This window comes from Electrona antarctica (assembly GCF_951216825.1).
Source record: "Electrona antarctica genome assembly, chromosome: 9".
NCBI lineage: Eukaryota > Metazoa > Chordata > Actinopteri > Myctophiformes > Myctophidae > Electrona > Electrona antarctica.
Window position 1 is genome coordinate 23,525,917 of NC_136790.1, and position 13,599 is coordinate 23,539,515.

Sequence of the window (13,599 nt, forward strand, 5' to 3'; positions counted from 1 at the left end):
GCCTATTGCTTTTCTGCTTGGTCCCGTCTCATCGCTGCTTGCAGCTATATTTGTTTTTTTCATTATTGTGTAAGCAATTCCTGATTTATGCTTAGTTGTACGATGGTGTCCCATGCCAAACAATAGCGGATCTACAAGGACAATGCGTTGTGAGCTTGTTTTCGACACGGGACACTGGCGCGCAACCAAGTATCAATCAGGCTTAACAGCTTGAGTTCTGCAGTACTTCAAGACAGCAGTGAGCCAAGTCCAGACTCCAGAGCAGTGCACTAGTTAATAGTCTACATGCTGTGAGGACACTGCAGCAGCGGCCTGTCTCTGAAGCAGCATCCTTTCTACCGGCCTTGATTCCTTCCTCCATTCTTCCTTCACTCCATCCATTCCATTTTACATCAGGCATGGCTAGCAGTGTTGCCAAGTCTGCTAAAACGACTTTGGGCTTGTTATTCTGTAAAGTTGCTTGTCAATGTTGGTTTATAGGCTATAGCTGGGGGTTCTGTTTTTGGAGGGCATGTAACTTTGCCTATTTGGGCTTGTTTCGTATGAAGGACCCCCATATTAATATGTACTTGTCTGCATATCCCCATCTGAAAACATTTTGTGCCAGGGACCCCTATTTGCGACACGTTGTAAGCTTGTAGATCGGCTTTTTTCAAATAGCCGATGTGTAATAGGTTTAATAATAGGTTGTAATAGGTAGTTGCATCCAGTATTCATTAATTGCCATGTCTCCGACTCCTACATTGTATTTTAAACTCTCACATAGTAGACCATAGTACAGGTCAGATACTGTATATGTTTATAGTTTTAGTTCAGTTCATTTGTTTTTAAGAGACATGTACAAAGAAAAATGTTGCAGAAGCCTGATTACTGTATAGTGTACACATGTATAGCTGATGTTGATTTCTAACACCAGTCCCTTACATTGATAGTTTAACACAATCGGTGCCGGGATGCCTTCAAAATAGGAGCTATCTGACATGACCGCTTTTACTCTGAAGCCCCCCCCCAGTCAGAAATGAAGCGCGTAGTATATCCATCAGATCAAAACCACGGAGACCGCCCTGGATTAGGACAGACGAGGCATTCTTTCTGCAGCGCTAACAGCTAATCGAACGGTAAGCTAATATGAAGGCAGAGCGAAGCGACGGGTGCCTGAGAGTCTCAGTCCAAAATAAAAAAAAAGGAAAAAATTAAGAATATTCTTCTCTCGCCTGATATCATTGAGGACGTGTACACACGTCCTTTGTACGCGTCGTTTGGGTTCCCTAGGACGTGTGGAGCCGTCCTACGGACGGAAACGGTTAAACATTAGGCATTGCTGAATCACACTGTTGTGACAAAAAGAGAGTTGAGCCTGAAGCTAAAGCTCTCTGGCTTACTGAGCAATCTTCGTTCCTACTCTCACCAGGGGTCATTTAATGTGTGTCATGACCGAAAGAATAACACAAGCGGACAAAATGAGTTTTCTCAGACGGGTGGCTGGCATCTCCCTTAGAGATAGGGTGATAAGTTCAGTCACCCCTAGAGAGACTTGGAGTAGAACCGCTGCTCCTACGCTTGGAAAGGAGCCAGCTTAGGTGGTTCGGCTTAGTACACCTCCACACTGGCCTGTGAACGCCCATGGGGATCCCCAAGGGGGAAGTGGATAATGTTGCTCAGGAGAGGGAACACTGGAAATCTCTGTTGGAACTGTTACCCCCCCCCCCCCCCCCCCCCCCCCCACCCGATTCCGGATAAGCGGTTGAAGATGGATGGATGGATGGATGGATGGATGGATGGATGGATGGATGGATGGATGGATGGATGGATGGATGGATGGATTTATCTTGTATTGCTGGCCGATGATCCACTCCTACACCTAGATGTCAGTTGTTAACATAGTGACATGGATATCATTCACTTTCCCCTATATCCCTGATCAAGGCTAGTTTCTGATCACAAAGCTGTTATGCCTCTACACAATTATGCATAGAATGTACATAATCAAGTGTATGTGCTGTAATGTTCCCATTAAGACATCTCATTCATATTCTACTGCTTTCCAAACAATTAAAATGGTGTGAGCAAAGACTGATCCGCATAGGCCCTCCCTGATGATTCAGAATGTTCAGCCATGTATAAACAATTTCATGAGGTTGTTCTTTTTTTATGGCATCCTTGTAGTGAATCAGAATAGGATGCCATCGACTGACAGGCGTTATCAAATTTGTTTTCAGGTTGATGTGGTGGCCATATTAAAACTAGCATTGCAGAAAATTAAACAAACAACGTGCCTCGGGTCGGTGTGGCACATTCCCATAAAAAAGGATGCTGATTTAAAAGGGAATTTCCTCACATAATGTATCAATGTTACTCTGCAAAAAACAGTATTAGCCTCTTCAACAACAGCCAGCCTAACAAATGGGTCATTTGCTCCTCTAATTAGAATGATACACAGCAGATGCCACCGGGTGCCGGATGAGTTACTACCACATAAGAACGACCACAAAGAAACATTGCCAAAACAGATTGTGCTGCTTGACAAACATTCCAAGCAGTGGTACATCTGTGAGGGTCAGTGTCGGAACACTTCAAAAACAGTAATATAATACCTATTACTATAATATTACTTTACATATTACTCCCTGCCAAAAGTAACTAGTTACTTATTCACTTTGTTTTCCTCCTCGCCCCCGGTAATTGCATCTTTTGTCTCACACTATCCAGTTTGTTCTGGGCGGTTTAAGGCCCGCCCTTCCGCATGCGATACAGTAATTCACGCGTATCATGCGCATCATTTCCGTATCTGCTCTAGAGCGGATCAGCAGCCTGCAAAGCAGCTCCATCCCAACCCAGTCTACCATTATAAATAAACACTCAAGCCCACAGTACCACCAAGCTGGCTCGTGAAAATAGTAGCGTATTAGTAAAATAGTAACATATTAGTAATAATATTACTCAAAATGTTAAAGTATTAAGTTATATTACTAGTTAGTTACTGTAAAAAGGTATTAATATTACTTTCCAACACTGTTCAGTGAGGGTGTGGACTTGGTGCTCATGGACAGCAACTCCATAAGAGGGGTCACTGCCAGAGTTGACTCCATTTCCTCAGGGGGCTCCGACCGTTCACATTTGACTTCATATATATGTGCATCTTCATATAGGCATTTGACGGGGCCCCTGGGACCCCTTATGTTACATCAGTTCATGTGGAATGGTTTCTGTTGTGTCTGACTGACATCAGTGCTGATGGTGTCTGACATCAGTATTGAGCAGTAATGTGCAGTTGACTCCACATACAGCATGTGCGGTGTGTCGTCCACCGACCGCGCACCACCCCTAATAACTAATAACTTCATGATACTACAGGATATGATTTATTTCCCCTCCAATTCCTGACAAGTTTTGGACATACAAGGTTTCCACCTGACAGTGACGATATACAGTACACTAGACAGAATACTGAGGAGGTTTGGCCAGCCCGGACTCAGTGAATGTGATGTTGCTGCGGCCATCACAGATAACACCTTTCATCCACTTCATGACACTCTGGCCAGGGAAAAGAGCATGTTCAGTTTCAGGCTCACAATGCCTAGATGGATCAAGAACCGGTACAGGAGCCAGGAGGTCCTTCCTGCCCACTGCCTTCAGATTGTATAACGAATCTCTGGACTACGTCCGTCCCGTTCCCCCACACACGCACACGCACATGCACACACACACACACACACACACACACACACACACACACACACACACACACACACACACACACAACACACACACACACACACACACACACACACACACACACACACACACACCAACGGACGGACGGGACAGTCAGGACAGAGAGAGAGAGAGAGAGAGACGGAGACGGACGGACGGACGGTTCTCAACATTTAGTCCATTTAGAACACTTTGGTTCTAAATGGACCCTTACAGGTCTGTTACTCTGAGAGTGTACAAATTGAACCACATTTCTATGGGGAACCTTGAAATACAACAAATAAGTTTGAGAAGCACTGGTGTATAGAGTCAGACAGAATGTTGTTATGAGCAGCACTTCACGGGTTTATGCGTCTGTCTGTCCACAGATGTACATCCAAACCACCACGCTGACCATCTCTGTGAGCCTGAGTGCCTCCGTGTCTCTGGGGATGCTGTACATGCCCAAGGTGTACGTGGTGCTCTTCCACCCGGAGCAGAACGTGCCCAAGCGAACGCGCAGCCTCAAAGCCGTGGTCACCGCCGCCACCATGTCCAACAAGTTCAACCCCAAGGCCAGCCTGAGACCCAACGGAGAAGCCAAAACCGAGCTGTGCGAAAGTCTGGAAACGCAATGTAAGAATTATTGAAGGGTGTTGTTGATGGATGGGGGACTCGGGGAGACTTTGGTGAAGAAGAGGCTCTGGGCGTGCGTGCGTGTGTGTTTGTGTGCATGCGTGTGTGTGTGTGTGTGTGTGTGTGTGTGTGTGTGTGTGTGTGTGTGTGTGTGTGTGTGTGTGTGTGTGTGTGTGTGTGTGTGTGTGGCTGTGTGCACGCGTGCGTGTGCATTTTTGTTTTGTCCTTCAAGCACTATAAATCAAAGAAACAAATTAGTGTAATGCAGAGATATAAAGTGTAGAGTGTAAAATCATTACTTATTGGCCAATGCACGCCATGTTATTTTACACTTGAGTGAATTTAGGAAATTAGCTGCCATTGTTCATTTTATATATATAAAAAAGAAAGACAGAAAGAATGAAAAAGCTAAATGAAAGTGGAATTTGTTTGTGGCTCAGGGGAAGTCACCAATTTGTATGTCATCTTGTACTCTAATGATGATAATTCACTGTATTTATACATTTGCATGGCAACACAACATTTCTGTGTTTTGTTCTTTCTGGTGTCTGTCTGTCTGTCTGTCTGTCTGTCTGTCTGTCTGTCTGTCTGTCTGTCTGTCTGTCACCTCTTCTCTATATCTCTCTTTCTCTCAAATATATTCCAGCACTGTTTAAACAAACTGTAAATAATAATCAAGGGGGAAATGATGCCCTTTCTTAACGAGCTAAACCTCTCTTGGTGCATGCTAATCCTAATTTCAATAGCAACTAGAAAAAGTGCTCCTCTGAGCACAGGTCTCTGCCAGGTCAGGTAGGTTATTGTGGCCTCCTGGTGGTGCTATATTAGGCCAATGTGAAAAGGGTGCCATGTCTTCTTACGCCTTTGATGGCAATTGGCTGTTTAAATTCATGATTTGAGGCATATCTCACCATTGACAACTCCTCGGTTTCCCCCTCCCCTCAGGTTAAGAGTCTGGGTGTCGTCCTCGACAGTACCCTATCATTCCACACCCACATCAACACCACCATCCGGTCTGCCTACTTCCACCTCAGAAACATCAACCGCCTCCGCCCCTCTCTAACTCCCCACAGTGCCTCAATCCTGGTTCACTCTCTTGTCACCTCCCGCCTGGACTACTGTAATTCCCTTCTTTTTGGTCTCCCCCACAAACTCCTCCATAAACTCCAACTAGTCCAGAACGCTGCTGCTCGTATCGTCACCAGAACCCCTGTTATCAGTCACATCACCCCTGTTTTACACCAACTCCACTGGCTCCCCATCAAATACCGTATCGACTTCAAGATCCTTCTCCATACATTCAAGGCCATCTATAACCTCGCCCCCCCATACCTGTCTGACCTTGCCCACGTCAACATTCCCACCCGGCGACTGTGGCTCAAGAGGTAGAGCAGGTCGTCCAATGATCCATGGGTCGGCGGTTCGAATCCCGGCTCCTCCTGTCTACATGTCGAAGTGTCCTTGGGCAAGACACTGAACCCCAAATTGCTCCCGATGTGCTGGTTGGTACCTTGCATGGCTTCCGCCGCAATCGGTGTATAAATGTGTGTGTGAATGGGTGAATGTAATGCACAATCTATGTAAAGCGCCTTGGATAAAGGCGCTATATAAATGCACCATTTACCATTTACCATTTACCGGTCTCTTAGGTCTGCCTCCTCCATCACCCTGAAAGTCCTCCCAGCCCGTCTCTCCACCATGGGGTCAAGAGCCTTCAGCCGCTCTGCCCCCCACCTCTGGAACTCCCTCTCCCCTGACATCAGAAACATCTCATCTCATCTCATTTTGTATCAACTGTTTTTAACCTGTACGGCGACCTTGAGTGCCCTGAAAGGCGCCTTATAAATACAATGTATTATTATTATTATTATTATATTGTTCCATAACAGTATATAACAGTGCTATAACAGACTAATGTGAAAAAGGTGGGATTTATTTCTCAGCCTAGTAGGAATGTATGTGCAAAATATCACGTAAATTGCACGCTGCGTTCATGATTTGAGGCATTTCGTTCAAAACGGGCCAATCCTACAAACATGGAAGCCAATGTTAGCCAATTAGGATGGAATATGAAATATTGGACATGATGCTGGTCAAAGATTTTTTTCCTCTAGGGAGTGTGCATGCAAAATTGTACACAAATCGGTGCAGTGAGAGAGAGAGAAAGAGAAGGAAATCTTCTAAATATATTTTATATATAAAAATATTTTGAAAATAGCAGATCTACAAGCTCGGAATGCATCGCACCATGGAGATTGTGAGCTTGTAGATCGGCTATTTTAAAATGGCCAAATTGTGTATAGGGCTGAAGTTGTTAATGTGTGTTTTGTTTACTTTGTTCCACTACATCTCAGAGGCAAATATTGTATTTGTACGCCACTACATTTATTTGAAAACTTTAGGTGCTAGTTACTTTGGAGATTTTGATTATTATAAAAAAACATGCATTAACCACTTCCTCAGTATAGTAGACTATTTGAAAATAGCGGATCTACAAGCTCACAATACGTCGTGATGTGCCACATTATGAGCTTGTAGATCTGCTATTTTGAAATGGGACATTCTGCACAATGAGTACTTTCTACTTTTGGTACTTTAAGTACACTTTGATACCAATACTTTTGTACTTTTACTCAATTAAATGTTGACTACCGGACTGTTACTTGTAACAGTATGTATTTCAATGTATTTCTATATTGCAGTATTGATACTTTTACTCAAGTACAAAATGTATTCTGGTCATCATGGCTTGAAGCCACCTGGTGGTTGAATAGCCACTCCACATATTAAAATAAACCTGTGGGTGTGGCTGAGAATCTGGGGGTGTGTCTGTGGGTGTGTCTAACAGAGGTACCTATGGGCTCTGATAGAGATCATTTTGAGACTGAGGAACAAACATATGGGACCCCACTGTAGGTAAGTTATAGTGCCACAATGAGGCTGATTTTTCAATTTCCAAGTGGCATTTCGTCCTCGGCCTAGTGGGAATGTACGTGCACAATTTCACGTAAATTGCACACTGCGTTCATGATTTGAGGCGTTTTGTTCAAAGCAGACCACGTCTGCAAACTTTGGTATAATCGGACAGATGTCACATGATTATAGAGACAGTGTGTACCGATTTGCGTGATGTATGGATAAAATCTGTATGAGTAATATAAAAAGATGTGTTTTGTAAAAATCGGACAGGGGCGGAAACATATTCTCCGTCACGCTATCGCCTGCTGGAGACAATAAAGATGCTTTGCTGCTTCTGTATCACTGACAGTCTCTGGATTTACACATCTGCTGTAAATAATGACTTCAGCAAATTGAGTCAGCAGATATTCCTCAGGTGACATCCAAAACACTCCCTCAGCTCGCATTGGGCAGAGAAAGGGACTTAATCTCTCAGGTCTCACGGTCTGTTAACAGAGATACACTGTAGTGTAGACTCCCTATAGCCTACTTAGTTAAGGTTAGGGTTACAAATTATGCATGCTTAATAGTATTGCATATTTTCTTCTGAATTTCCTTTTCCAATAAATAATAGTTAAGAATCACCCCTGTCATAAAAATAACGTCGCTGACTTTGCTGTTGATAGCATAAATTGTAACTGGGTTAGTTGATAATGCTGTTTGGGGTTCTCTTTCCTGATTTGATGAAAAATTTAACCAACCTGAAAGTACATTTTAGTTTACTAAACAGACAACTGTTACTGAACACTCTATAGCAATCAATTACTATATCAGAATATAGAGCTTTAACTTTTTAATAAACATTTTCTTTTAACTTAAATAATCACTTACAGCACCTTTAACTCTGGGGTATTCAAATGGACCCAGATTTTACACTCCCTACACTGTGCACAATGTGATTAATTACTATATCCTATTCCTTTACCCCTCCCCCCATCTGTATTTCCTAGTAGGCTATAACCTATATTTGTTTATTAGGGTTATCAGGGGCTTTTGTCACAATAAACATTAAGGGGGCAAAGACACAGATTTGATAGTCAGCCTCAATTTATCCTGATGGGGAACACTGTTTACGCTGGCTGTGCAGCACATGAGTATTTGAAAAAGCACCATTTGTCATTGTCATCTCCAGCGTGGACACATGGCTTGATGAAATTGAAAAATTCTTGTCTGGGCCAAGTCCCCCACAGCCTGAATCTGGTGGCGATATGTCAGGATTTATCTGCTACACCTCAGCGAATCAGCTAACATGGTCTAGGGAGACGAGTGCATGCAGCAGGGAGAGCAGGGAGGTTTTCCGGCTTTACTGAGAGCCTCTCTACACTGCGTATAGTGCCGGCTATATTGTGGGGGGGAATATGTCCAGAGAGCTATATGTCTTCCTGGGAATAATTAGTATTCCATGCTTCACTGCAGCAGGAGGTCTATACAACATTTGTCAACATATTTACAGCCCTGGTGTTTTATCTTACACTTTGTTGCCAAGAGGAAAAGTGAGTCAAATACAGTATTAGCCCAGGGCAACATTTATACATCCTGACCTCTAGTCTTACTTATCTTGTAGTTTGCAATGGATCACCTTGACTCTCACGAATCACGACGATCCTGTCCTGATGATCCACTCTCCATTCGTCTCTTTCAGCTTTCCCAACAAAGCAAACATACATCAGCTACAGCAACCATGCAATCTGAGGGGAAGGCCAAGGCCATCGCCATTGTCCAGTAATGCCACTGGTTGGTGATGGAGGTGTGCACAGCGCTGTGGAATTTGAAGCCGGCAGGATGGCACTGGCACGTAGCATGAGAGCGAATCAGTGAGGGGATTTTCCAAAAGAAAAGGCATGGGTGACGACTGATCACACGGGAAGAAGGACCCCTAGGGGACTGTAACAGTCACAGTGTAATTTGTAACGCTCCATCTTCTCTCAGGCGAACACTTGGAAGGTCAGGGGCTGGGATGGAGCGTGACTTTTGAGTGTTTACATTGTAGCCATGATCTCACACAGACTCCTCTCCTCATCTTGAGCAGTGCTGGCTGACATCCAACGAAAATCAAGAAAACATTCAGGTGTGTGCTCAGTGTTTGTCTGCCACATGTTGTTAAGAATAATTACTTGTGAAATCCTCGAGGCATCAGGAGGGATTAATCAACACGAAAAACAAACAAAAAAAGGCATGAAAAAACATGGTCCATGAGATTTCCAAAAGGGGTTTATGTTATATGTTTTCTTTTTCCTTTCTTATATTTGTCAGTGTATTCCAGTTATATGGATTATATGTGGCTGGAAATGATAGTCATTTCAACAATGCAAGGTATCTGTATCAGACATGTTATATTTTAGTTTTTCCTCAAACAGGTCTCTGTTGAGTTGGCAAAAAATACAATGACTACATCTATTTAAAAAAAATATTTTTTTTGCTGATTTTGAGCATGCCAGTTTGAACATCCTGTGTTGTGTTAAAAAAAACAAAATAAATCTTTGGAATGCGTTCAAACTTTGTTACAGTGTTGTTACAATTGTTTGGGCCTGAGCCTGTCGTACGTTAACTCCTGATTTTTCAAATGGTGAAGGTCTAGTAAGTGATATAATTATGAATTATCATTATTTTGTTTTATTGTTTGTGCTAAAGTGAGGCCATCATTTGTATTACCAGCTAGCCCAAGGCTGTCACTGCCCTCTGCGTCTGTGCTTTGATACGTATGGTGGCTCAAGGCTAAAATGAATAGTATCTGTAAGCCTGGAAAGCCCACTTAAACTGTCCAACTGTCCCACCAACTACCTGCCCCCCCACCCCCCCCCCCCCCCCCAAACCCATCCACCCATATCACTGCCATTAGCAATCCTCTTGGTCACACATAAAGCCAATTTTACACTTTGTGTCGCTCCCCGAAGATAACGGAATTTGGTAGAATATCAGCTATTTTCAACGAGCAATGCTGTCGGACGACAAACGTGTAAATTAGGCTCAAGGGTAAAGCATAGATATACAGCAGATAGATATATTAGAGCAGGGAATTAAGACAAAGTATACCCCTGGGAGCAGATCATATGCTTCTGAGGGTGATACCCATAATGGACTAGAGCGATTGAAGCTGCTCACGACTACAAATGTCCTCTTCAAGGTGGTCTTCGTGTTTCAGAGGAGGTGCCAGTATAGAGTTGTAAGGCTTGTCACGAATGAAAGTCTAATTGTAAATGGATGCATTATCTTTGTCAATCATTTCTCAGCTCGCTCAACAGATTACTAGATGGGCGGCAGCAGTATACAAGCACTCTAAGTCTTGGGGAAAATATTGTGGGTCATTTGTGTCGTGGATTTATTGCTGCTTCTCATGCCTCCCTCTTACTTTCAACACCATTTGTGTTGCAGAATAAAATGTGAGTGCTGATCAATTAAATGGAAAGTTAATGTATGTTATTAAATAGATTGATGATGTCTGCTTTATGTCCTGACATATCCTAAAAAAAAGGGGGAGAAAAAAAAGTAACAGTGCCTGGCTATCTGAATATGTATTTGTAAAACCTCATGAAAACTAATGAAGTGTGTGGAGCATGTTCAGTTTTTTATACAAAATTTTATTTCTATTAAAAATGTTTTGAAACGTCAATGTCCTACTTTTTCAATTTTTTATGTGATGTGGGGAATGCTGTTAGTCTTCTTTCAAGAATGTCTTAAAACTAAAATACATCGCATGGATGCATCTGGGACGTATCCTCAGTGATGTATCCGGGTTTGTATCAGGATCAGGATGTATCGGGATGTATCAGGGTTTCGGGTCTCGCAACATCATACCCCCGGTGACCCAGCCGGGGGTGATCAAGTCCCGACTTACGTCCCAGTAGCTACCCCCGATCAGTCCCATTAGGGAAAGACCAGGGCCACACAATCCGATGCTCCGGAACTACTCTGCCGGAACTGGGAGTGGCTGGCGTGGACGGACTAGGTTCTGTGGGTTGATTCCTGTCCGTGCCCCTCCTCACCAGGTCCATTCCTGCTCTCACGAGGTCCAGGACCTGTGCGTCATTTCAAGAATGTCTTAATACTTGGAACAAACTTTCACTTTTCACAAACAGAAAGAAAAGCACATTTTGCAAAGGTTTACATCTATAATTACTTTAATGTATAGGCCTACTGCAAAAAGAATAGAGGATTATACACTACTGGTCTTAGTACTGTAATTATGTGTGTGTGTGTGTGTGTGTGTGTGTGTGTGTGTGTGTGTGTGTGTGTGTGTGTGTGTGTGTGTGTGTGTGTGTGTGTGTGTGTGTGTGTGTGTGTGGCTGTGTGCGCGTGCGTGCGTGTGCGCGGCTTGCTACAAATCTGTCAGCTTTTACCAGAAAAGACAATGGCTGTCATCGTATGAATAAGGTGTTGACGCAATTGCTGTGATAATAACATCTGAAGGACAAAGAATTGGTGCAGGGAAACATGAAATTATTTCAAATGAATGGTTAGCCTGGAGTTTAAACCAAGGTCCCTGCTTTCAGTCTGCTTACAGCATCTATAATTTCCTCCATGCCCTGTGATACTGTGAACCCGCCTCTCAACACCTGCTGAAAGCTGTAATATTGCAGACATGTTAAATGCATGCCCGAGTACAACACCTACAGTATAGATTTCTGCTCACAATGGCAACATGACGTGTCTTCCTTCTATATAGTTTCATATTAAATGAATCATCATGGGGTTTACTTGTCACTCACTCACAGGTACAAGCAGAGACTATGTGAATAATAATAATTAAAATTAAAATAATAAGAATAAGAAAAAAGAAATGTATAAAAAGTGCAGTGCTGAGAATGACAGATCGTAGAACCTCTTTAGGGCCACGTTGTCTGCCGAAGGCGTCTTTTTTTCCCAAAGGCCCCTGGATGGCGCTGTTCACTAACCTATGGGTCATCCTTGGTTTTCGGGGGTTCCTGGGACACCACCACCACGTCGTCATACATCGATCACATGACCGGAACTGCAAGGCAGATGGCTTCTTTGTTAGAGTGGGTGACAAATAATATTATCACACGAAAAGATGAAATTACCTACCTAGGTTCCATCCTGGAGGCAAATCTTTCCGGTGATAAAATGGCCACCAACGTAATCAAAAAAGTCAACCAAAGAACAAGATTCTTATACAGGATCTCCTCACTGGTCAACAAAAACACCCTGAAGACCCTTACAGCCACAGGAGCCCTCGTACAAGGTTTCTTCGACTATGCATGCACCTCAGCACCTCAAAGGCCCTTAAAACAAGGCTCCAGACTTCCCAAAACAAACTGGTCAGGCTATACTTGACCTCACTCCCCGAACCCACCTCACCCCTGCCCACTTTGATAGGCTGGAATGGCATAGGGTTGACGACAGAGTGCAGCATCTTGCAATGGGTCTGGTCCACAAGATTCGATACACCACCAACATACCCATGTACCTGTCTAAATACTTCCTTAATGTCAACGAAGTCCACACCCAGACAACAACAGAGGGAGTTCAACAAACCATGTGCAACCCAGATTCGGCACAAACATGGGACTAAATTAATTTCGCTTCTATGCCACCAAAATGTGTAATGCCCTACCAACAGTCATTAAGACATGCGAATCCCATGACTCCTTCAAATGTGCTGTCAAAGGGCACCTACGGACGGCTGCAATTCGATGTCCCCTGTAAAATCTGATTCCCCCACCCACCCCTCTCTGTATATGTTTTTTTTTTTTTTTTTTTACCTCCTCTATGGTGATTTCCTGTTTTTGGCTGTGTATTTGTACGTCTCTAAATGTTATGATGAATTGAACATGGTGGACCCTATTGTAAACAAGTGTAATGCTTTATGGTGTCATCCACAGTTAACAGTTTTGTATTGAGTTGTACTTGAAATGTACCGTAATTCTCCAATCTGTTAATAAATCTTTCAATCATCAATGATCAAAACTAAACTGAAAAAAAGAACAGCAGCATAATTCATTTGCGATATTTACAATAGATTTTATTACAATAGATCTACCCCATGAGTCATTATTCAATCCATATTGGTTGTCATGTAGTGTAGGAGCCAATTGTCAATGTTTTTATGTTTAAGTAAATTCATGATTAAGATTAAGAATTAGTTTTGCTATAAAAGGTTAAAAAGCTATGCTGGCAATTTGATGAGTTACCTTTGATGTTAATTGGAGCCTATTTAGACAAGTTTGATGCACCTGTGTGTATTTCTGTTGATGCCACAGTCATTTATTCAGTTGGAGTCAGACACTGGGTGTAAGCACACTTGGGATTCCATGCGCGGCCAAAAGCTGCTCATGGCAGGCGTCTCTTCCGGGT

At 43.1% G+C, this 13,599-nt stretch overlaps 1 protein-coding gene across 1 annotated transcript in view; it reads left to right on the forward strand.

The window, feature by feature from the left end:
- The window catches only part of grm4 (glutamate receptor, metabotropic 4), a 196,684-nt gene extending 186,732 nt beyond the window's left edge, over positions 1 to 9,952 (forward strand). The window contains exons 9-10 of the mRNA XM_079509213.1: positions 4,083 to 4,329; positions 8,930 to 9,952. Coding sequence (XP_079365339.1) covers positions 4,083 to 4,329; positions 8,930 to 8,979 — 297 coding nt within the window. The 3' untranslated portion in view covers positions 8,980 to 9,952. The remainder of the gene's footprint in view (positions 1 to 4,082; positions 4,330 to 8,929) is intronic.
- Positions 9,953 to 13,599: the final 3,647 nt, after the last annotated feature.